The 22,515-nt window shown below is 42.0% G+C and overlaps 1 protein-coding gene across 4 annotated transcripts in view; it reads left to right on the forward strand.

The window, feature by feature from the left end:
* Positions 1-22,515, forward strand: part of dnah1 (dynein, axonemal, heavy chain 1) — a 29,312-nt gene that overhangs the window by 2,969 nt on the left and 3,828 nt on the right. For 2 of the 4 annotated variants that reach the window (XM_044028154.1, XM_044028156.1), the window contains exons 9-71: positions 73-284; positions 427-725; positions 895-1,045; positions 1,122-1,312; positions 1,455-1,680; positions 1,756-1,875; positions 1,965-2,047; positions 2,144-2,285; positions 2,779-2,934; positions 3,043-3,241; positions 3,338-3,591; positions 4,079-4,288; positions 4,379-4,543; positions 4,869-4,990; positions 5,101-5,206; positions 5,295-5,474; positions 5,596-5,736; positions 5,886-6,049; positions 6,145-6,258; positions 6,334-6,522; positions 6,606-6,711; positions 7,055-7,168; positions 7,281-7,430; positions 7,574-7,660; positions 7,773-7,959; positions 8,040-8,131; positions 8,235-8,389; positions 8,496-8,673; positions 8,769-8,963; positions 9,076-9,195; positions 9,313-9,471; positions 9,581-9,685; positions 9,788-9,928; positions 10,032-10,192; positions 10,275-10,432; positions 10,620-10,793; positions 11,387-11,565; positions 11,745-11,975; positions 12,563-12,759; positions 13,073-13,208; positions 13,432-13,640; positions 13,732-13,903; positions 14,783-14,974; positions 15,084-15,194; positions 15,354-15,539; positions 15,615-15,806; positions 15,984-16,151; positions 16,247-16,438; positions 16,648-16,779; positions 16,948-17,073; positions 17,322-17,441; positions 17,514-17,663; positions 17,771-17,931; positions 18,111-18,336; positions 18,484-18,679; positions 18,850-19,001; positions 19,098-19,294; positions 19,386-19,530; positions 19,706-19,864; positions 20,260-20,391; positions 20,487-20,657; positions 20,861-21,040; positions 21,237-21,413. In XM_044028154.1, the coding sequence (XP_043884089.1) occupies positions 73-284; positions 427-725; positions 895-1,045; positions 1,122-1,312; positions 1,455-1,680; positions 1,756-1,875; positions 1,965-2,047; positions 2,144-2,285; positions 2,779-2,934; positions 3,043-3,241; positions 3,338-3,591; positions 4,079-4,288; positions 4,379-4,543; positions 4,869-4,990; positions 5,101-5,206; positions 5,295-5,474; positions 5,596-5,736; positions 5,886-6,049; positions 6,145-6,258; positions 6,334-6,522; positions 6,606-6,711; positions 7,055-7,168; positions 7,281-7,430; positions 7,574-7,660; positions 7,773-7,959; positions 8,040-8,131; positions 8,235-8,389; positions 8,496-8,673; positions 8,769-8,963; positions 9,076-9,195; positions 9,313-9,471; positions 9,581-9,685; positions 9,788-9,928; positions 10,032-10,192; positions 10,275-10,432; positions 10,620-10,793; positions 11,387-11,565; positions 11,745-11,975; positions 12,563-12,759; positions 13,073-13,208; positions 13,432-13,640; positions 13,732-13,903; positions 14,783-14,974; positions 15,084-15,194; positions 15,354-15,539; positions 15,615-15,806; positions 15,984-16,151; positions 16,247-16,438; positions 16,648-16,779; positions 16,948-17,073; positions 17,322-17,441; positions 17,514-17,663; positions 17,771-17,931; positions 18,111-18,336; positions 18,484-18,679; positions 18,850-19,001; positions 19,098-19,294; positions 19,386-19,530; positions 19,706-19,864; positions 20,260-20,391; positions 20,487-20,657; positions 20,861-21,040; positions 21,237-21,413 (10,295 nt within the window). Of the gene's footprint in view, positions 1-72; positions 285-426; positions 726-894; positions 1,046-1,121; positions 1,313-1,454; positions 1,681-1,755; positions 1,876-1,964; positions 2,048-2,143; positions 2,286-2,778; positions 2,935-3,042; positions 3,242-3,337; positions 3,592-4,078; positions 4,289-4,378; positions 4,544-4,868; positions 4,991-5,100; positions 5,207-5,294; positions 5,475-5,595; positions 5,737-5,885; positions 6,050-6,144; positions 6,259-6,333; positions 6,523-6,605; positions 6,712-7,054; positions 7,169-7,280; positions 7,431-7,573; positions 7,661-7,772; positions 7,960-8,039; positions 8,132-8,234; positions 8,390-8,495; positions 8,674-8,768; positions 8,964-9,075; positions 9,196-9,312; positions 9,472-9,580; positions 9,686-9,787; positions 9,929-10,031; positions 10,193-10,274; positions 10,433-10,619; positions 10,794-11,386; positions 11,566-11,744; positions 11,976-12,562; positions 12,760-13,072; positions 13,209-13,431; positions 13,641-13,731; positions 13,904-14,782; positions 14,975-15,083; positions 15,195-15,353; positions 15,540-15,614; positions 15,807-15,983; positions 16,152-16,246; positions 16,439-16,647; positions 16,780-16,947; positions 17,074-17,321; positions 17,442-17,513; positions 17,664-17,770; positions 17,932-18,110; positions 18,337-18,483; positions 18,680-18,849; positions 19,002-19,097; positions 19,295-19,385; positions 19,531-19,705; positions 19,865-20,259; positions 20,392-20,486; positions 20,658-20,860; positions 21,041-21,236; positions 21,414-22,018; positions 22,039-22,515 lie in introns of all 4 variants that reach the window. The other 2 variants (XM_044028157.1, XM_044028155.1) reach the window with 2 other exon arrangements.

Raw genomic sequence — 22,515 nt, forward strand, 5'->3', positions numbered from 1 at the left:
AAAGATATATGTTGGCAAAAAGAAATCTGAAATGACCTCGAAATCTAAACACTGGTTTCTTTCCGCCTTCAGGGTGCGTTTCAGTTCCTCACTTTGACTATAAGAAGAGCTTTTTCGAATTTGTCTCCCGATTTCTGTTGACAAAAGCAGAGGTGATCTATGCATTATCGAATGTGAAGTCTGAGTGCGACAAAGTAGCAGCCTTGAGGCTGTTCAACGTCACCACGAACAAACCGCGGCGTCTGGACGAGTTTGAAGTCATACAGTCTCGTATGCACACTCAGGTAGCTTTACTTTCACCAGCACTAGACTTTGAAAATATTCTTTTCTTTTTTACACATCACACAGCTAAAGCACACTAGACAAACAAACCATGCTGGCTTGTGTTGATTAAACCAACACCACATCTTTTTTGTCCCTCTCTAGATAAGCTTGTATCTTCGGGAAACATGGATTGTCACACTGAGCAACAGCATCCGTACCCACCTGGCAAATGTCGGCCGGGGCGCATACAACATAAATGAAAGTGTCTGGGACGTGTACAAATTCTCCAAGCTTTACAAACTGATGGCGGTGGTGCAATTGCATATGCAGGACTCGCTGCGGTACCTTGTGCTGGATTCACTGCTCAGCCTAACTCACCTTCTGTTGGATGCCTGCCAAAGTGTGCTCACGTGTCCTCAGGACCTGGTCTGGGGAAACGACCTTCTCACAAGCCCATACAAGTAGGACAGAATGCATTGCATGTGCACATGTATCATTAAGCATTTGTATGGTTTTTTTCTATTCCCTTATATATGCATATTATACTTAAGCTCAGTTTTGTATGTGTTTGACAGATTGACAGAATATTGGTTATTGTATTGATAATACGTCTCGATTTTTCATATGCAGGCCAAAAAAGAACCCTTTGTTCTTAGTAGACATGGTTCTGGACCAGACTGGGGTCCATTACAGCACGCCACTGCAGAATTTTGAGACATCTGTTGTTAACCTGTTTGATAAAGGCATCCTGGCCACACACAATGTTCCACAGCTTGACAAGGTATGTTGAAATCAGCATCAATCGACATTTAAGTAAAACAGACATTTAACATTTGTTCCTCTCTTGTCCATGCAAGTTTGTGATGCAGAAGTTGTTTATTGGCGGTGACCTTCTCATGTCGGTTCATTTGTGGGAACCAGAAGTAACTGAGCTGAGAGAGAAGGTCTGCAACACTCTGATACAAGCAGCCATACCTCTCAGGGCTTATGCTGCTAAATATGAGGACCATGTAGAGCTGCACAACATGGACAGTGAAACATTTCTCAAGTAGGTTTCTGATTTTTAAATGACAGTGTTTAGGTTCTCAAAACTTCAACCCTTCACTAAGAAGATTTCTTTGTTAAATAAAAGCATTTTTCTCTTTCTGAATGATTGCTGATTTGTGTTGTTTGTGTATGTCTTATGCCAGTTGCCAAACGAATGCAGAACAGACATCCCAGGAAGTGAGGAAAGTGGTGGAACAGCAGCTCAAAGAAAAGGAAAGGATCGAACACTCATTGCCATCTTCCATTGTGATTGGTCCATTTATCGTGCGAGTAGAAGCTGTACGTCAGGCTCTCTCTAACAAAAGGAAAGCTTTTGCCAAGGCACTACTGGATCACCTTGCTCTGAAGCTACGCAAGAAGGTTGATGATGTAAGTAAGTAATGTACTGTGTGTGTGAATGAGGTAGTTACTTCCAACTGGAGATGTTGTTGTCTTGTGTTTAAGGCATGTGAAGAGTGGAACATTTTGAGCAGGAAGTTGCAAGAGAAGCCCAATAGCATTGAGGAGCTGACCGAGAAAAGGGACTTGATGGGACAAATCCCAGAGCAGCTCAGGGGTTACAAGGTACAGGACTGAAATGGTGACGTGTATATTTCTGCTACTCATATATATGAAGTTTTACTTTTTCCATTAACTCTTATTCTCTCTTTCAGGAAAGTATTGGCAAGATCCTGTCAGAATATGAGCAACTAGAAGACTTTTTCTACTCTGTTTCAAATGAGGACACCAATAAAAAGTCAGTATAAAGTACAAATAAATGAAATATAATTCTCAAGTGAGATAAAGAGACATTAGCAAAGTGAGGGGATTTTAAATTGATTAATTTTTGTAGGTGGGCAGCTATTGGATGGCCTCGAAAGATAATCAGACAGATGGAAGCAGCAGCGGTCCAGCATATGGAGGATGAGGAATGCTTTCGAAAGATCCAGCAAGTCAATCAGAACAGCTTTGAGGAACACCTAGACTCTCTACAGGTCAGCTAAACCAATATAAACCAAGAGAAACTTGCATTTCTCAGTACAGTATAGCTGTCTTTATACCTCATGTTGTACAGTGATATTCCCGCGTTGCACACAGGGAGTGACTGTTTTATGTGAAGACACACTGAATAACAACATAGCGCTAGAAAGCGACATAGCCCATATTCAGTTGAAACATGAAGCATACAAATTAGGTTGCATGGGTTCTGTTCACAAACAACATAAACAACAACAAACATCACCAAATGTCACACACTGGAGCTTTAATAAGCACCTACAATGTCAGCTATGGCTGGGTGTCCACTATAAGGCAGAACGACTACCTTACAGTGCCTGCCGTGAGTTTCGGGTGGTTTTCAGATTAATTAGATTAATCTCCTCTTAGATGATAATGATAATTCAAAATATTTCTGACGTTAAAGCACTTTGGATGCGCCTGGAATTGGGTTATGTGTGACATTACTGATGATCCCAACTGTGTATACAGATGTTGGTTGCTGGGTTAGCGGGCCATGGAGACATTGAACATGCTCATGAGATGGCCAACAAGGTGAAGCGTACAAGCAAGCAGCTTATGGAGTGCCAGACAATGGCCCAAACCTACAATGCCAGAGAACGTCTATTTGGACTTCCTGCTACGAACGTAAGCAAAAGAAAGAAAAAAAAATGTAATTCCAGATGGCTTTGAAAAGAAAAATACAGCATACATTTGGCTTGTTTTTTTTCCGACAATTTAAAATGTGTATTACAGTATGACCACGTACAGAAGCTGATAAAAGACTTCCAACCTTTAAAAGACCTCTGGACGACCACCTCGGACTGGCTACGGTGGCACGAGAGCTGGCTCAATGACCCACTGTCTTCCATTGACCCTGAGCAGCTGGAGCGCAATGTCTCAGATGCCCACAGGACCATGCAAAAATGTATTCAACAATTCAAGGAGATTCCTGGTAGGTGACACATGCATCACTACTCAGAGTTTGTGTGCTGTGGGTTGACCTGTTTCTTTTTCTGAATCTGCTCTCTTTTTTCTTACATGACACCAGACTGCCAGATGGTGGCAAATACTATCTGCAGCAAGATCGAGGACTTCCGTCCACATGTCCCTCTGCTTCAGGGTCTGAGGAACCCGGGAATGAGAAGCCGCCACTGGGAGATGTTGTCCGAACGCATTAAGATGACAGTCAAGCTGAAAGCCAACCTGACTTTTTCCCGCTGCCTGGAGTTTGGCCTGCAGAGCCACGTGGAGGATATAACTCATGTAGCTGAAGTGGCTGCAAAAGAGTACAGCATTGAGCAGGTACTGTTCTAAATGTGACGTTTAATGAAATTTCCATCAGTCTTAAAGTCCATGGAAATACACTTACTTACTAGTCAAAGTAATGGACTGTTCCATTTTGGTCACCTCTTCAAGATGTCAAGTCATTTTACCTGTGTGCCTCTGCTACAACTTCCAGGGCAAACCTTATAGAGTGAGTCAGAGTGAGGAAGGAAATATTCGGTACTACTAGTTAGCCAGTGTATTGTCTGTTGTTTTTTTTATTTTATACTTTTTATTTTGTACACTGGAGCTACTCGTGCGAGTTTTACAGACTGTTACCCAGACAACTTTATTTATCGATGACTATCTGAACGTGAAGAAACATAATAATAACAATATGATAACAACGACACACGTTACAGAACCTTCAACCTTCAAAAGTGAACTTTGGTTGTTGATGCACAGTGACAATGTGTGAGTGACTTTGACACAACTGCTACCTTTTATCCCACACCTTCTCAAACAGGCCCTGGAGATGGAACAAGATTGGGCAACAGTAGTTTTTGATGTTGTGCCTTACAAGGAGACAGGCACCTACATCCTAAAGAGTACAGATGAAGTGTCCCAGTTGCTGGATGACCAAATTGTCATGACACAGAGCATGTCCTTCTCTCCCTTCAAGAAAGCTTTTGAGGGCCGCATCACCACGTGGGAGAGCAAGCTCAGAATGACTCAAGTACACACATACACACAAACGCACACATACTATTGCAATGTCTCTCGTTGTTCATTGTGTTACTACTGCCCTTGTGTGTGTTTCTTCCAGGATGTACTGGAGGAGTGGCTGATCTGCCAGCGAACCTGGCTCTACTTGGAGCCCATCTTTAGCTCTGATGACATCAACCAGCAGCTTCCTGTGGAAGGACAACGATACCAGCAAATGGAGCAAATGTGGAGAACAGTCATGAAAACGGCCTCTAATAATCCAAAGGTCAGAGCTTCATGGCGACAGGGCGTAATTTTAACGTGATGATGAAGGAATAAGGAATGAGAAGGAGGATTCTGGAGGGTATTCTGGAGGGGTGGGTAAAGGGAAGTGTATAATACTTGTTGTATTATTGTCTCTGATTTGCATCATGCCCTTCTCTTTTGGAAATAAAAATAAAAATAATTGATCACAAAAAAAAAGGGAATGAGAAGAAGGCAGTAATGCTATAACATAAAACAGATGAAAAAGAAGAGGACAGAGCTTTGAGTAGATAATAATGACACTGCTTTGTGGTAAACCTTCATCATGACTCTGCGTTTACTTGCAGGTGATTGTGCTGTGTCCAGATGTACGTCTACGAGACAAACTGAAGAAGTGCAACACACTTCTGGAACAAGTACAGAAGGGTCTGACCGAGTATTTGGAGACAAAACGACGCTCCTTCCCCAGGCAAGCCACAGTGAATCAGTCCTAAAAAAGGATTTTGATCAGTCTTTTCACTCCACTGAATGAATCACACACACTGTATAATGTAATACACAGTGGCTGTTTGTTGTTAGGTTTTACTTCCTGTCTGACGATGAGCTCCTGGAGATTCTTTCCCAGACTAAAGATCCCACTGCTGTTCAACCACACCTGCGCAAATGCTTTGAGAACATTGCTCAGGTTTGTTTTCGCCTGGTGGTTTTCTGTACGCTCACTCTTCTTACAGATTACTAGGATTATTTCATGACTAAAATACTGCATCTGTCAGCTTAAATTTCAGTCAGAGCTACAGATCACCCATATGTTGTCCGGAGAAGGGGAGGAGGTCAAGCTGTTCCTGCCAGTGAGGCCGAGTGGAAATGTGGAAGACTGGCTGAGGGATGTGGAGAAGTCCATGAAAGCCACATTGAGGGATAACATTGAACGCTCACTCAAAGTCTACCCCGAGGTCTTCCATATTGACTTTAAATGGCAGTTTAAAGAGTTTCGACACGTTTATTAACCTTGCAAAGTTTATATTTCATTTTTTTTAGGCTGTAAGATTTTTGTCTGTTCTCTTGACCCCTCAGCAGTCTCGCACAGAGTGGGTGTTATCGTGGCCTGGTCAAGTGGTGATAGCTGGGTGTCAGGTGTTCTGGACCTCTGAGGTGTCTGAGGCTTTGGAGCAGGGAGACATGGCCGACCGCCTTTACCCCCAGCTGCAAAGACAGGTGTGAACAAATTTGAAAGTTACAAAACATTACATATCCCAAATCTGTGAAATACACCCATCATTTATTGTGTACAATCACACTGATCTATTTACATATCACTTTGTAGTATGTTGACACATTCATCATTTTGCTGTTTGTTTGTGAAGCTGGGTGACTTGGTGCAGTTGGTGAGAGGAGGTATCTCGAAGATGCAACGAGCCGTGCTTTCTGCCCTTATTGTCATAGAGGTCCATGCTAAGGAGGTAGCAACCAAGCTAGTGGAGCAAAAGGTTTCAAGTGTCAGTGACTTTGAGTGGATCAGTCAGCTAAGGTTAAACATTTGATTATTTATTTTTTTTGTCTTTTCACTCTTGTCCCTGTTAATTATATATGTGTACAAGTGAGAAATGTACTGATTGTTTGCAGGTATTACTGGGCAAAAGATAATTTGTACATCCGTGCGGTGAATGCCGAGTTCTTGTATGGATACGAGTATCTTGGTAACACGGGACGCCTGGTCATTACCCCTCTCACTGACAGGTACACACAGATTTGAAGTGGGCTCGATTGAATGGTATGAGCCCTTTTGAACACACCTCCTCCTGGCTCTTTCAGATGTTACCTGACACTGACAGGAGCTCTACACCTTAAGTTTGGAGGCGCTCCTGCAGGCCCAGCAGGAACAGGAAAGACAGAGACCACCAAAGACCTTGGAAAGGCTCTTGCCATTCAAACTGTGGTTTTCAATTGCTCTGATCAGCTCGACTTCATTGCTATGGGCAAGTTTCTGAAAGGACTGGCCAGGTAAGAAACGTTCAGTGTATTACTTATCAATTTTGCTATTGAATGGCACAAATGGTAATATTGTTATGTCTTCCATTTTACAGTTCTGGTGCCTGGGCATGCTTTGATGAATTTAATCGTATCGATGTAGAGGTGCTGTCTGTGGTGGCACAACAGATCACCACAATACAAAAGGCCCAACAGCAAAGGGTGAGAAGCTTATTTATGAGAAATTGTATTGTGTGTTGTGAAAAATTACAATGAGTATTTTATTGTTTGTGTGACTGTGAAATACAGTTTTATTTATTCTGCTAAATGCATAATGTTGGCTAAACTTCTCCTGGAGCAAATACACAGACCTTGAAGCATGAACTGTAAAATATAATGTACAAACCAACATTGTTATATATAAATCAGCATGTTAAAGCCATATGCTTTAGAAAGTTGAAATACAAACAAATGTGCGCTATGTTCAAACCATTGGGAGGTGGTAAATGGATGTTTTATCCTCACTAAAAACACTACACACTAAAACTATATAGATGATTTTTAGGTGGAGCGGTTTGAGTTTGAGGGGACAGAGATCCCTCTTGTCCCCTCGTGTGCTGTGTTCATTACCATGAATCCTGGATATGCTGGCCGCACAGAACTACCTGACAATCTAAAGGTTTGAAAGTATAATTCTTCTTCTTCATCTTCTTTTGGCTGCTTTAAGAATCGGTATAACACTGAGGACAAGTAAATGGTATTCATCAAATAAGAGCATATGTCTTTTACAGGCTCTGTTTCGTCCTGTGGCCATGATGGTTCCCGACTATGCTATGATAGCTGAGATTTCCTTGTATTCGTTTGGCTTCAGTGACGCCAAAGTCCTCTCTAAGAAGATCACCGCCACTTTCAAGCTCTCTTCTGAACAGCTCAGCTCTCAGGTACAATGAAGATTTAAAGAATGCCAGAATTATGATGTGTTTAATCTTGTCTCTAATCTCACTAATATCTCACTAGCGGTATTTGTGTATTAAATCCAGGCATTAAAGGTGAAATCTTACATTTTGTTCTTGATTGTGTGAAGGATCATTATGATTTTGGTATGAGAGCTGTGAAGACAGTGATTTCAGCTGCTGGAAACCTCAAGAGAGAAAATCCTGACATGAATGAGGTCAGAAATGGTTCCTATATTTTTAATAAAAGTATGAAAAAAATGAAATGATCGTTGAATGACACTTTCCCTGCCAAGCAAGAAAGACAATCTTTTGTCACATTGTCCCCAGGAGTTGATCTGCCTGCGGGCCATACAAGACGTCAATGTTCCCAAGTTCTTACAAGATGACCTAAAGCTCTTCAACGGTATAGTGTCAGATCTTTTCCCCAACACAAAACAGGAGCCAATCAACTATGGTACACTTGAAGAATCCATGCGCAATGTGTGCACCAAGAGGAACCTCAAAGATGTGGATGGTTAGTGTGTTCATGGTTTTTATTTTCAGATATTATCCCACTGCTTTTTCTAATAGAATTAAAAGATGTAATGATTGCAGGGTTCATTAGTAAGTGTATCCAGCTGTATGAGACGACTGTGGTGAGACATGGTCTCATGTTGGTGGGACCCTCTGGATCTGGTAAAACCAAAGTGAGTCTTCTACATGTTGCTTCAGTTTTATTTCCAGCTGCATTATGATGTTTGTCTTGCAGTGTAGTGTCCTATCTTTACGTGTCACTGACGTGTGTTTCAGTGTTATGAGATATTGGCTGAAGCAATGACAGCTTTGAAGGGCCAGCCCTCTGTGAGTGGTGGTGTGTATGAGCAAGTTCAGATATCTGTCCTCAACCCTAAATCTATCACCATGGGACAGCTGTATGGGGAGTACGACTTGCTCACACACGAGTGGTAAGAAATGCTGTAACTCGTACAATGATCGTACAAACAAAAGAACAAACAATATGGACATTATACTTACTGAACAGATCCACTTTGTCCTTTTTCCCTCTTGTAGGACAGATGGTATCCTTTCCTCTCTCATACGTGGTGGAGTAGCATCTATGGACAAAGATAAAAAGTGGTACATGTTCGATGGACCGGTGGATGCTGTGTGGATCGAGAACATGAACACTGTGCTGGATGACAACAAAAAACTGTGCCTCAGCTCTGGGGAAATCATTAAGCTCACTGATGTAACACTTTTCACAGTCTTGCATTGTTGGTTGTTTGTTGGTGTTACTGTCTGTCCCAGGTGCATTCAAATATTTTGTGTTGCCCTCTCCTGCAGGAGATGACCATGATGTTTGAGGTGCAGGATTTGGCGGTGGCTTCCCCCGCCACGGTGTCTCGCTGTGGTATGGTTTACCTGGAACCCAGTATTTTGGGCCTCATCTCTTTTACAGAATGCTGGTTGAGACGCCTCCCTAAACTCTTGAAACCATACACAGAGCAGCTCAACTCCCTGTTTGGTCGATTCCTGCAGGTGAGAAGGAAGACATAACTCATAAAGACCAGCAACCTTAACTCATTTTGAGAATGATATTATAAACTATCCACTGCTACTACATAATTTTTCTGTATTTTTCTGTAAACAGGATTCTATCACATTTGTCCACACATCAGTAAAGGAGGTCATCACATCTCTAGACAGTAACCTTGCCTGTAGTCTGCTTAAACTAATGGACTGCTTCTTCAATCCTTTTGATATTAAACAGGTGTGAGCTTTGCTTTAACGCAAAATTAAAAACAATATTTCTGTTGTGTATACTGGCTCTAATACAACACTGCTGTATTCATTGTGCTCACTTAATCATTTCTTTACTGTCTTATAGGATCAAAGGCCACCACCTCAAAAGAAACTGGAGCGTGTGAAGGAGCTGATTGAGCCCTGGTTCATTTTTTCTCTGGTGTGGAGTGTAGGTGCCACAGGAGACGCAGCTAGCCGCCAGCGTTTCAGTGCCTGGCTCAGAAACAAGATGGCAGAGGAGAAGGTCAGATCAAAGCTCCTGCTTTATCTTGTTTAATGTGAGAATTTACTGGATTATTTCTGAACAGAGGTGTATTTCAAATAACACAAATGTATTTTTTTTCCCCCTTCAGATTCAATTATCTCTTCCAGATGAGGGCCTAGTATATGACTACAGACTTGATGATGCAGGGATTAGTACCTTGGAGGATGAGGATGATGAAGATGAGGAAAGACAGGTAAATAGATGTGGTTTGAAAATACAGATTATGTATGGAAGGCAGATGCTATTTAATTTCATTATCTCCACTGACCCATTCGTCTTTTTGTCTGTATTCCAGGTCCAGTGGGTGACCTGGATGAAATACACCAACAGTATTGTAATCACTCCAGAGACAAATTATGCTGACATCCTCATTCCCACTGTTGACACTGTGAGAATGTCCTTCCTTATTGATATGCTTTTAACCAATAAGAAACCTGTGAGTACTTAATCTTAAAAGCATTTGTTTGGACTATTATGTTAAAGAAATCCCATTTCGAAAAGACCAGTGGTTTAATGTATTTAATGTGTTTGTGATTCAGGTGCTCTGTATCGGGCCAACTGGAACCGGAAAGACCCTCACCATGTCAGACAAGCTGCTGAAGAACATGCCTGCTCAATACGTCACACACTTCCTTGTCTTCTCTGCTCGCACCTCAGCCAACCAAACTCAAGATTACTTTGACAGTAAACTTGACAAAAGGTTCGCCAGCTCTTTGATTGCAACAATGCATATTCAGTATTTCTGACTCGCCATTTGAATGATGCTTGTATCTGCATATCAGGCGGAAAGGTGTGTTTGGGCCTCCAATTGGAAAGCACTTTATCTTCTTTATTGATGATCTTAACATGCCATTGTTGGAAACCTATGGTGCCCAGCCTCCTATTGAGCTGCTGCGTCAGTGCATCGACCACGGAGGCTGGTATGACAGGAAGCAGATTGGTGAGCAAATTGCAGTATAGTTGTTTATTTTTGGATTTTGTCTCTTTTGTACTAATTGTAAACTATTGTACCATATTTCACTGTGACAACAGTAATATTAGTTCATGCTAGATGACTGATTGATCAGAAAGGTGAAAAATCCAACAGATTGAGAATCTGTTTTGTTGTTCCTGTCCCAAATTCAAAGGTACTTTCAAGCACTTGGTGGACATGAGTTTTGCCTGTGCCATGGGACCTCCAGGTGGAGGCCGAAATCCCGTCACCCAGCGCTTCACGCGCCACTTCAACTTCTTGTCCTTCACTGAAATGGAGGACGCCAGCAAGAAGAGGATTTTCTCCACCATCCTCGGCAGTTGGATGGGTGAGTCAGTACTGCTGAGATCTTTAATTGTAAGGCCACATATCAATGGTGGGACAAGTGCAGGATTGAAGAACTTTATGGTCCACTATATAAGAATTAGTACAATAATGCTCACCCCTCCCTTTCCTAAGCATGTCAGAGAACTACGGTGGCCTTTTGAATACCAGAAGGGATCTTCTTTGTTTGCCTCTGAGGTTTACGCTTCAAAACACACATTCTAATGGCGCATTTCCACCGCCTCGGCTCAGCTTGGCACAGCACGGTTAAGTTGCGTTTCCACTAGCATAGTACCTGTTACCAGGTACTTTTTTTAGTACCTGCTCTGGCGAGGTTCCAAGTGAGCTGAGTAGGCACTAAGCGTGACGTCGTCAAATTGCCGGCCACTGATTTGTCGTCACAGGAAGAGACGTCCGTCATAATCATCGCATGCATAGTATAGAAAGATACATTTGTCATTTTAAGCCATTTTATTTATACAGCACATCAAACAGAAATGTTTGTCTAATTAAAACCTGTTGTCTAGACTAAAGTGAATATATTTTCCACTGAATTGCATAATTAAATGTCACTTCTATCCTGTTGTTTTTCATCAGGACCTGTGCCAGCCATCCAGCCGCTGAATGATGCCCTTGTAGCTGCCACTATCCAAGTCTACTCTACCATTACCTCCCAACTTCTACCAACTCCGTCCAAGTCCCATTACACCTTCAATCTGAGAGACTTGTCCAAGGTCTTCCAGGGCATCCTCATGGCTGAGGCTGGGATAATACAGGTAACTGATCCAAAAGAATCAAACTAATAATAATACGGAGGTGATAATAACCTCTTTACTGAGAGGAACTTTTTCAGGATGAATCACTTTTTGACTATTTGAAACGGAAAGATGTAAAAACAGAGTATTAAGTGGTTTTTGATGAAAGGAGGACGGGTAAATTATGTTGGGGTTTTTAGGACAAATTGCAGCTGCTGCGGCTGTGGTACCACGAGAGCTGCCGGGTTTTCCAGGACCGCCTGGTGTGTGCTGAAGACAGGGACTGGTTCAACAGGCTCCTGACAGATTGCATTCAGGAGTTTGATTGCAGGTTTGAAGAGGTAGTGTCTTGCCAACCTGTTCTCTATGGGGATTTCATGATTCCTGGAGCTGACCACAAAGTCTACACAATCATAGAAGACAAGGAAAAGGTGAGTGGACCCATGGCCTGTGTTGTGTTTTAGTCATTGCTACCATAACAGCTAACAGACCGGAACTTCAATTCACACTTTTCTATACAAAAAATAAATGTTCAGTTCAAAAGAATTGCCATACAATTTTCTGCAATAGTTTCAACACAGTCTGAGGGCTAACATGTAATTAGCTATTGGATGTTTAATAGATATGTCAAATGTGCTTTCTGTTCGTGAAAGTTTAAAACAACAGTCAACAAGTTTCTTTAACTTCTATTTAGGAGAATAAGCACAAATCAACCTTTTAATAATCTGATAATGATAATTGTCAATAGTGACTGAATTTTAATGTTTTTGAAGATCCTCAGTTTGACTCAGACCGTTTACTACATGTCACTCCCCTCCACTCTCACCCGGCTTCCTGTCTCTTTATCACTAACTTTGGCAAGTCAAGGCAAAAATGCCTAAAAATTTTGGTTTTGGAAAAAGTAAATAAAATATATAATTCTGTGTGAAAAGATTTCTGATTCAGATTAATGATACATTTGTTTAATATGATGGCATACTTATTTCTTATGCCTCATTTACATTGTAATTTTTTTTAGGTACTTAAAGTGATGGAAGAATACATGGAAGACTACAACCAGACTAGCACCACCAAAATGAAGCTGGTGCTCTTCATGGATGCCATTGAGCATGTGTGCCGCATCAGCCGCATCCTGCGTCAGCCCCTGGGCAATGCCCTGCTGCTCGGAGTGGGCGGTAGTGGACGCCAGTCACTCACTAAGCTCGCTTCGCACATGTAAGACTTTGATCCTCTCCCTTTAAGACCGTGATCATTCATCATTGTTGATTTATAATGTTTTTGTGCTATCGGTTAGTGTTTTTTTCCAGAGCATATAATATTATGCATACTATAGACATGAAAGATTGACATAAAATGACATGTGATGTGATGGTCATTATAGTCAGTATTTTGTGTCAAATTTGTTAAAGTTACTGCCATGTGATAAATGGAGGTATAAGAGTGAAAAATCATGTAAAATATTTAACAAACGTCAGTGTGTGAGTATTTAGTCATGTGCCCAGTGTTAACAGTGTGTGTCATTATTCAGGTCAGAATATGAGTGTTTCCAGATTGAGCTGTCTAAAAACTATGGTCAAACAGAGTGGAGGGAGGATATCAAAAGCATCATGCTGAAAGCTGGTCTCCAGAACCAGCCAATCACCTTCCTTTTTGTAGACACACAGGTATACAGTATTACTTTCTTAGCACCTGTATTATGGATTTGTGGGGATAACTGCATCATGAGCATACATATTGATTTTTCTAGCATAGATTGCAGGTGTTGGCAGCTTGTGTGTCAATGAAATGAAAGAGTAAATACAAATCTGGAATGAAGTATTTGTGAGTATGTATCTCTACAAGTCATGCTACCTTTTGACTCACTCTTATTTTGTGATAATCTGACAGATTAAAAGCGAGTCTTTCCTGGAGGATATCAACAATATTTTGAACTCTGGGGATGTTCCCAACCTGTATGCAGCAGATGAGCAGGAATGCATCCTGACAGCAATGAAGCCAGTCGTGCTGGATCTGGGACAGCAGCCAACGAAAGCCAACCTCATGGCTGCTTACATCAGGAGGGTCCGCAACAACATCCACACTGTGCTCTGCATGAGGTTCGTAACTCTGCAGTTGTGTTTTTATACCATTCCTCCTCATTCTCCCCTTTCCACATTGCCGTAAGTCTCTCCATTTTTAATCTTGCAGTCCCATTGGTGAGGTTTTTCGTGCCCGGCTGAGGCAGTTTCCCTCGCTGGTGACGTGCTGCACCATAGACTGGTTTAGCGCTTGGCCAGAGGAGGCTCTGCTGGCTGTGGCCACATCTTTTCTTAATGAGCTGCCTGAGCTTGAAGCCAGCCCCACAGCCATGGAGGGACTGGTGAGGACACGTTTGTGTATATAGTAGCATAGTGAACAACGTCACGCATGTATTTAACGACAGCACTGCTGATCGACACCGGCGACTGGCATCACAGACACTGCCGCTGTATTTAGTCCAGTGACTGTGTCAGACGGAGTCTGTGCTCCGGTCATGGAGGAAGTACTGAACAAATATTTTTTAATTAACTGATTCTAATGATTCAGTTACACTGAAAACAACTGCTTTACTAGTCACTAGTTTGTGTGTGACAAATGAAGTCACAGCAGTTTCAAGCAGCTGTGCAGTGATGACTCTACCCACGTTAAATAGGTACTATTTTTGTTGTGGAAAACCAACCTAAACTGTGCCGTAGAGCGGCGAGGCGAGCTGGGACCATAGTGGAAAAGGGCCATTAATTAAGGAATGAGGTTAAGCATGTAGTTGAAATGGTTAAGGTCAATAAATTTCACTGGCATACATGTGGACTAATGTAGCTAAGTTTATATACCTGTGAATGAGAGTGAGTGCACTGAAAGATACAATGATGGACATGTGTGGTGTGTGTACATTTATAAGGGAATTCGACTTACAATTGGGCACAAAAATGGATGGTAAATCATTTCTAATTGGAGAAAATAATTTGATGTAAGAGAACAAAATGCATTGTTTGGAATGGAAGTAACTCTGTCGTGGTCCAAAGTAGCCTGTGCTACATATTCATTGAAATGTTTTGACAAATTCAAAGCATTTCCAATTCAGTCACTGCTCACAGTCATTGGATGGATTATTTTAACTCCAACAACATCTGAGTCTGCACCTTTATTAGAAATATAAACCTCAATTACTGAAATAACTTTCAATTGAGCATATTCTCCCTGATTGATTCCCCTTTTCTAGACAATGATGTGTGTGAAAATCCACCAGATGGTTGCCAAAAAGTGTGAACAGTACCTTGCTGAGCTTTCCCGCCACAACTGCGTCACACCAAAGAGCTACCTGGAGCTGCTCAAAATCTTCTCAGCTCTCACTGGACGCAAGAGGAAGGAATTGTGCAGTGCTCGTCAGCGCATGAAGACTGGTCTGGACAAGGCAGGCCACAGATGATGATAATAATTTGCTCTTACATTACTTGAGTGGATATGTATGTTTAATAGTATGAATGAATGTATACGTATTAACACTCTTGTGTCTCCTGTAGCTCCTTAGCACAGCGGAGGATGTGAGTAAAATGCAAGAGGAGCTGGAAACAATGCGACCCCTGTTGGAGGAGGCTTCTCGAGAAACTGAAGTCACCATGGAGACCATCAAAGTAAAGATTTCATTAGTTGTATTATTTTGTCTAAAGACAATGTTGCCTTGGTAAACTAAAGTGAATAACTAAGTTTTTCTTTACAATCCACACTGAAATGTATAAATTGAAATCACTGAAATGTGTATCTTGATTGTGGTTTATATGTAACGTTGACAGAAAGACACGGTGGTTGCAGAGGAGACCCGGAAGTCAGTGAAAGCAGAAGAAGCCAAAGCTTCAGAGAAAGCCAGTTTTGCAGGGTCCATCGCAGCAGATGCCCAGAGAGACTTGGATGAGGCTCTGCCGGCACTGGATGCTGCCCTCACCAGCCTCAAGTCACTTAATAAGAATGATGTCACTGAGGTCAGGGATTTGGTCAAGATAATCTTCCATTACTGTTATGTGTTATGTTACTGAAGGTTTGTTTTATATCCATAGGTGCGAGCAATGCAGCGACCTCCTCAGGGAGTGAGACTGGTTATTGAGGCTGTGTGTATTATGAAGGGCATCAAACCCAAAAAGATACCCGGAGAGAAGCCTGGCACCAAGATTGACGACTACTGGGATTCTGGAAAGGGTCTGTTACAGGATCCTGCCAAGTTTCTTGACAGCCTATTCAATTATGATAAGGTAGCTTATCTAATTTATTCCTGTTTTATTGTATTTAGAGTCTTTTATGTGTTATCATAGTCTTTCCTGAACAATATTATTGCCTTTCTCCGGTTTTATTTGAAAATTGGCAGGTCGCTGTGTTTCTAGTTTTGATGCTGATATTAGAGCTTTCTGTGACATTAATCCTTTCTGCAGGACAACATCCCTGACAATGTGATCAGTTTAATCCAGCCCTACATAGATAATGAGGAGTTCCAACCAGCCTCCATTGCCAAGGTCTCCAAGGCTTGTACATCCATTTGCCAGTGGGTGCGAGCAATGCATGTGTATCACTTTGTGGCCAAGGGCGTAGAACCTAAAAGGGTAAAAAAAAACAAAAAAAAACTATTTCATTGTGGAAATGAATTTAAAGTAATTTTTTTCCATATACAAGTGTAATTCAAACATTGTTTGTACAGCAAGCTCTCCAGGAGGCTCAGGAGGACTTAGCAGGAACCCAGCGTATTCTGGATGATGCCAAAGCAAAGTTGGCCGAGGTGGAGGGTGGAGTTGCCACTTTACAGACCAAGTACCTGGACTGTAAAGCTAAGAAAGATGAGCTGGACCACAAGTATCAACTGTGTGAGGCCCGACTCGTCCGAGCAGACAAGGTTCGAAAAGAGATATTTAGCATTACAGCAGCTCATAAAACAAAAAGTCGGACGGGAACAGAATACAAGTTTGATACACCATGTTACCCTGTGTCCAAACGAGTAGTGTATTATTATGCTTTATTTAGCTGCTGTAACATCGATAGTCGTCAATCATTGGCTGGTTGATTGATTCACTTGATTCATGCTAATGTATTGCTTTTCTTCAGCTTATTGGCGGACTGGCAGATGAAAAAGTGCGCTGGAAGGAAACGATACAACATCTGGATTACATGATTAACAATGTAACGGGTGACGTCCTGCTGTCGGCAGCATACATAGCGTACCTGGGGCCCTTCACTGTAAGTGGGTTATGACTCTGTGTGTATGTGAAAACACATTAAAGGCTTCATTAGCTCTAATGTGTATATTTTACCATGACAAGCAGAAACTAACTAAAACTAGCAGAAGCACAAACTAAAATAAAAGCCACCACAATCATTATTCACCCACTGTTTTTTTCTGTTTAGGGAGAATACAGGACAGCCATGGCAGATGAATGGCTGAATTGTTTCAAAGAGCTAAATGTTCCACACACTGACAGACCCAGCCTCATTAGCACCCTCGGAGATCCAGTGAAGATCCGCTCCTGGCAGGTCAGACCCAAACCGGCAAAGTCTCCTAAGACATCTTAAAGGTCTAGTGTGTAACATTTAGGTGGCAGAAATTGAACATAATACCCAAAAGTGTGTTTGTGTATCACCAGTCTAAAATAAAAATGGTTTTGATTTGTAGCTCGTTGTTGTTGTCAGAAAAGCTCCAAGTTTATTTTTCATGCATACTTTCAATGAACTTAGTCATTGCCCTTCATTATCATGATATTTTATCATTTCTATGTGTGTAGATATCAGGTTTGCCCAAGGATAACCTTTCAGTGGAGAATGGTGTGATTGCCTTGTACTCTCTGCGCTGGGCTCTTTTCATTGATCCACAGGGACAAGCCAACAAGTGGATCAAAAACAAGGTAAGGACACTTCCTTTTATGGACTGATCTGATCACTGCTGTAGAGGGTACCATATTTTTTTTGCCATCCAGGAGCGGGACAATGGATTAGAGGTTATGAAGCTCAGTGACCAAGATTTCCTACGCAGTCTTGAGAACACCATTCGCTTTGGTAAACCCTGTCTCTTGGAGAACGTAGGAGAGGAGCTGGATCCTGCTCTGGAGCCTGTCCTGTTGCAGCAGGTGAATACACATCATTGATTCTAATACAAATGAAAAGGACTTGTGTGTGTGCAATGTCAAATATCCACCACACACCTCTCTCCTTAACTCGCATTCATGGCTCTTAGACATTTAAGCAGCAAGGGGGCACGGTGCTGAAACTGGGTGAATCAGTCATCCCCTACCATGAAGACTTCAGGATGTACATCACGACCAAGCTGCCGAACCCACACTATTCTCCTGAGGTCTCTACCAAAGTCACGCTCATCAACTTCACCCTGTCACCCAGGTAACACACACCTTATACAGATAACACAAATCAAATTTTATTACACTGAACTACTATTTAGATTTGATATAATATTAACTATTTATTCAATATTTTTTAAATGATCTCATAAAAAAAAACAAAAAAACATTTTCTCTCAGTCTTAGTGTTTGTATTCAACTGTATTTGTGTACGTTCAGTGGTCTAGAGGATCAGCTGCTGGGGCAGGTGGTCGCTGAGGAGCGTCCAGACCTGGAGGAGGCTAAAAACCAACTGATCGTCAGCAACGCCAAGATGAAACAGGAGCTGAAAGAAATTGAGGATGAGATCTTGTACAGGCTCAGCTCCACGGAGGGAAACCCAGTGGACAACGAGGAGCTCATCCAAGTGCTGGAGGCTTCCAAGGTCAAAGCTGGAGAGATCAAGGTCGGGAACTGGAGAGCTTCCACCTCTAATATGTCATATATCATATATTCATTGTAAATCTAGTTATTTTCCCTTACATTCAGCAATGAGCCATTCAACCTCATTACACACAGATTATTTTCTAATAATAGTTGGTTTTATTGGCAGGCTAAAGTCATGGCGGCGGAAAAGACCGAACAGGACATTGATGCCACCCGTCTGGAGTATGTCGCCGTGGCTGGCCGTGCACAAATCCTCTTCTTCTGTGTATCTGACCTGTCTGGTGTTGACCCCATGTACCAGTACTCTCTTGAGTGGTTCCTTGGTATCTTCATGGCTAGCATTGCCAACTCTGAGAGAGCAGGTAGAAAGAATTTACACAGAAAATGATGCTCTCTCTTTCTCTCTCTCTCTCTCTCTCTCTCTCTCTCTCTCTGTTATGCATGTGCAGATGAATATACTCAAGAATTGGTTTATGACAAAGAAACCTGATCAGCTGCCACTGACCTTTTCTTCTGACCCTTTTTCTCACAGACACAGTGACGGAGAGAATCAACAATGTCAATGAGTTTTTCACCTTCAGCCTGTACAGTAATGTGTGCCGCAGTTTGTTTGAGAAGCATAAACTCATGTTTGCCTTCCTTCTCTGCACTCGCATCATGATGAATGAGAACAATATTGACCTGGTGAGTTTCTTTTCGCTCGTTCGTTATATTTTATTAATTAATTTAATTTCTTGGAGCTCGTACAAGAGAATACAGATACACTTGAATCTGTGTCAGGCTGAGTGGCGATTCCTGCTATCTGGAGGAACCCCTGCCCAGGAGATGACCAACCCGGCAGTGAGCTGGCTTTCAGAGCGGGCATGGCAGGACATAGTGGCCCTCAGTGCTCTGGACAACTTCAACAACCTGGCAGAGAGCTTCACCAAACATCTGCAGGCTTTCAAGAGAATGTTTGACAGCAATCAGCCTCACAGGTCCGTCCACACTGAAAAGCACAATGTCGTTCCTGCAGGAGAAGCTGTCAGTGTCTAACATTGTGTGGATGAATGTTTTGCTTACCTCCAGGGAGATGCTCCCGGAGCAGTGGGACACAGAGCTGGACTCCTTCCAGAAGCTGTTGATCCTGCGCTGTCTGAGGCCTGACTGCGTCATTCAAGGCCTGCAGGACTTTGTCTCAGCTCAGCTGGGACAACACTTCATAGAACCTCAGGTGGAGATTTATTTCTTTAGAAATGACCCCTTGAGATACAGTATATCATCTCTTTTTTGAGCGAGTTCTTCAAATAATACAGTGCTAAAAAAAAGTTAAAATTGTGTGTTTGCTGCACAGTATATATGAGTGGTATTTATGGCTTATGAGTCCTTTTCTCTCCCTCTTTTTACAGACATCAGACCTGTCTGTGGTGTTTAAAGAGTCGTCTCCTTCCACTCCCCTTATATTTGTCCTTTCCCCGGGCACTGACCCCGCTGCAGACCTCTACAAGTTTGCTGACGTCATGCAGTTCTCCAAGAAAATGAATGCAATCTCTCTGGGCCAGGGCCAGGTACTTTGTGCACTGCCTTTGACTTTGGGGAAAGCCACTTGTTTACAGAACCATGCCACTGTCATGGTCTTCTTAATAAACAATTTTCTTTTCTCCATTTTCTGACCAAAGCCTGAGACAGTGTAACATATTTCGTTTGTTTGTTTAGTTTGATTGTTTCTGCACTGCAGGACAATAACACTAAAGTTTCTTGATCTTCCAAGACTCTACAATTGAGACAATTAAAACAAATATGTGCAGGGTTTAAGATACATCCAAACTCATTGTCCTAAAAGCCCCAGTCAACAGCCACACACTCTCCACGCCATATATTAGAATTGAGACTGGTGTTGTACTGTTGCATCATCCTGTCCTCAACTTACATGGCTTACTTAGATTTTGCTGGTGTGATTCAGGGTCCCTTGGCTGAAACTATGATGCATGCTGCCATGGAGAGAGGTCAGTGGGTCTTTTTCCAAAACTGTCACCTGGCCCCCAGCTGGATGCCATCAATGGAGAGACTAATCGAAAACATTAATCCAGCAAGGGTCAGAAAATACACACAAACAGAATATACAACTGCATGTCTGTCTAACCAGCGTTTTTCTCCTTATGGTGATTGCATGTCTAACCTTCTTTTCAGGTTCACAAGGATTTCCGTCTGTGGCTCACAAGTCTCCCCAGCAACAAGTTCCCAGTGTCCATTCTACAAAATGGTTCCAAGATGACCATTGAGCCTCCCAGAGGCATCAAGGCCAACCTACAGAAAACCTACCTGAGGCTGAATAATGATTTCATCTCCTCCTCCACCAAGGTCTGTCTGATCCCTCCCACTGAGTCCATTCATGCTCATTATCTTTTCACCCTTATCATTTACTTTTACAAGAAAATCAGCTTCTTTGGATCAATTTTGTTTTTGTCTTGTGTTGTTTTGTAGTACTTTTGGCCTGATTTTCTATAAACAGTGCCGTATTTTCAACTTTTTTCCTCTGCTCACTGTTCTCTTCGCCTCAACAGATGACAAACTTCAAGTCTTTGCTGCTGTCTCTGTGTCTCTTCCATGGAATTGTTTTGGAGCGAAGGAAGTTTGGCCCTTTGGGCTTCAACATTCCTTACGAATTCACAGACGGAGACCTGAACATCTGCATCAGCCAGCTCAAAATGTTCCTGGATGAGTACCAGGACATCCCATACAAGGTGGTGGAGAGAAAGCTCTTTCTTGTTTTGTTGTTCTTGTTCGGTTTGCCCCAGTTTTCTCATTCCTCTTGTGAGTTACACATGTCCAGTACTTCCCTATCTCGTCTGAATCCAAATCTGGATCATTATAGTTATGGTTATAGTTGGTTGGTTATAGTGTTTTTCAGTCAGTCAACGTGTGCGTTCATTTGTCCAGGTGCTAAAATACACTGCAGGGGAGATCAACTATGGCGGCCGCGTGACTGATGATTGGGACAGACGATGTCTGCTCAGCGTGCTGGAAGACTTCTACTGTCCTGCAGTTCTTTCCGATGATCATGTCTACTCCACATCTGGAGTCTACCGGCAGATAGACACAGATCTGGATATCAAGGTTGGTCACTGGGAAAAGGAAACAGAGAGGACTCAGAACATCATGATGATAAATGTACTGCAGTCGTGCTCCAAAGCTGTGTGTACTATGTAGAGTCACTGTATCACCTCTGTAGATAATAGGAAGTCTCTAATGATGCATGTATTTGATGAGTCAACAAAAATCTTTGGAAGATAATTATGGTTTATTTGGGATTTTATTAAATCCCTAGTAAAGTTTTACGTAGTCCACTGTCTGAGCCGAATCAACACACATGGGTTTGTGCAGCTATTTATATTTACTTTATTTATTTCGACAGCCTTAACCCTTAACCATAACCAATCAATGTCTAACCCTAACTTTAACATAACCACAATTCAAATCTTACCTCTAAACTTAACCAGTTCTTCAGAAATGAGGTTCTGCCTCCTTAGGACCCAGTTTTGGTCTCCATGAGGACTACTAGTCCTGACAAAGTCAGTGTTAATGCCAGAAAAGGTCCTAAAGAGGTAACAAATACATTAGAAATTGTAACATTTTTAGAGTTTGTGTGAGTTTCTTTTTGTAAGTAGTTCACAGTAACAGAAACACTGTTTTCTCTGTTCTTGCTACCCTCTGCAAACAAGGAGGTGAAAGGAATAAGACTGTAAGTATTCTGTCATGTCACCTGAGTAGCTGTTGTGCAGGTTAAATCCCGGCAGAGCTGCAGACTGTATGTCTGAAGGTTATTTTGACACTCGCATTAACACACCAACTTTAGAGCTACAGTTGATATTTCATTTGTGATTCTCATCCTGGTAGCCATCATTAAATGAAAGAAAAAAAAAGAAAACAATCTAGTGTCATGAGCACTGAATGATGAATTCACTGGATCCAGTGAATTCATCACGGTTCATTATGAGATGTCTGGCAGTGTGTCACCCGTGTTTTTAGGGTGGAGTTTTGATGAGAGAGCGCAAGGAAAGAGATGGAATCACTGGTTACAGTATTGCCTGCTGATGAAAACGTTTCCATACTATACTACACTTTATTTATTGATGGCAAAACAGATAAGATTTCAGCATATTACATGAAAAACGTGCCTCACTGACAAATGAAGGGCTTCAAAATCTTGAATGTCAAA

The sequence above is a fragment of the Solea senegalensis genome, linkage group LG6 (assembly GCF_019176455.1).
Source record: "Solea senegalensis isolate Sse05_10M linkage group LG6, IFAPA_SoseM_1, whole genome shotgun sequence".
In the NCBI taxonomy this organism is placed as follows: domain Eukaryota; kingdom Metazoa; phylum Chordata; class Actinopteri; order Pleuronectiformes; family Soleidae; genus Solea; species Solea senegalensis.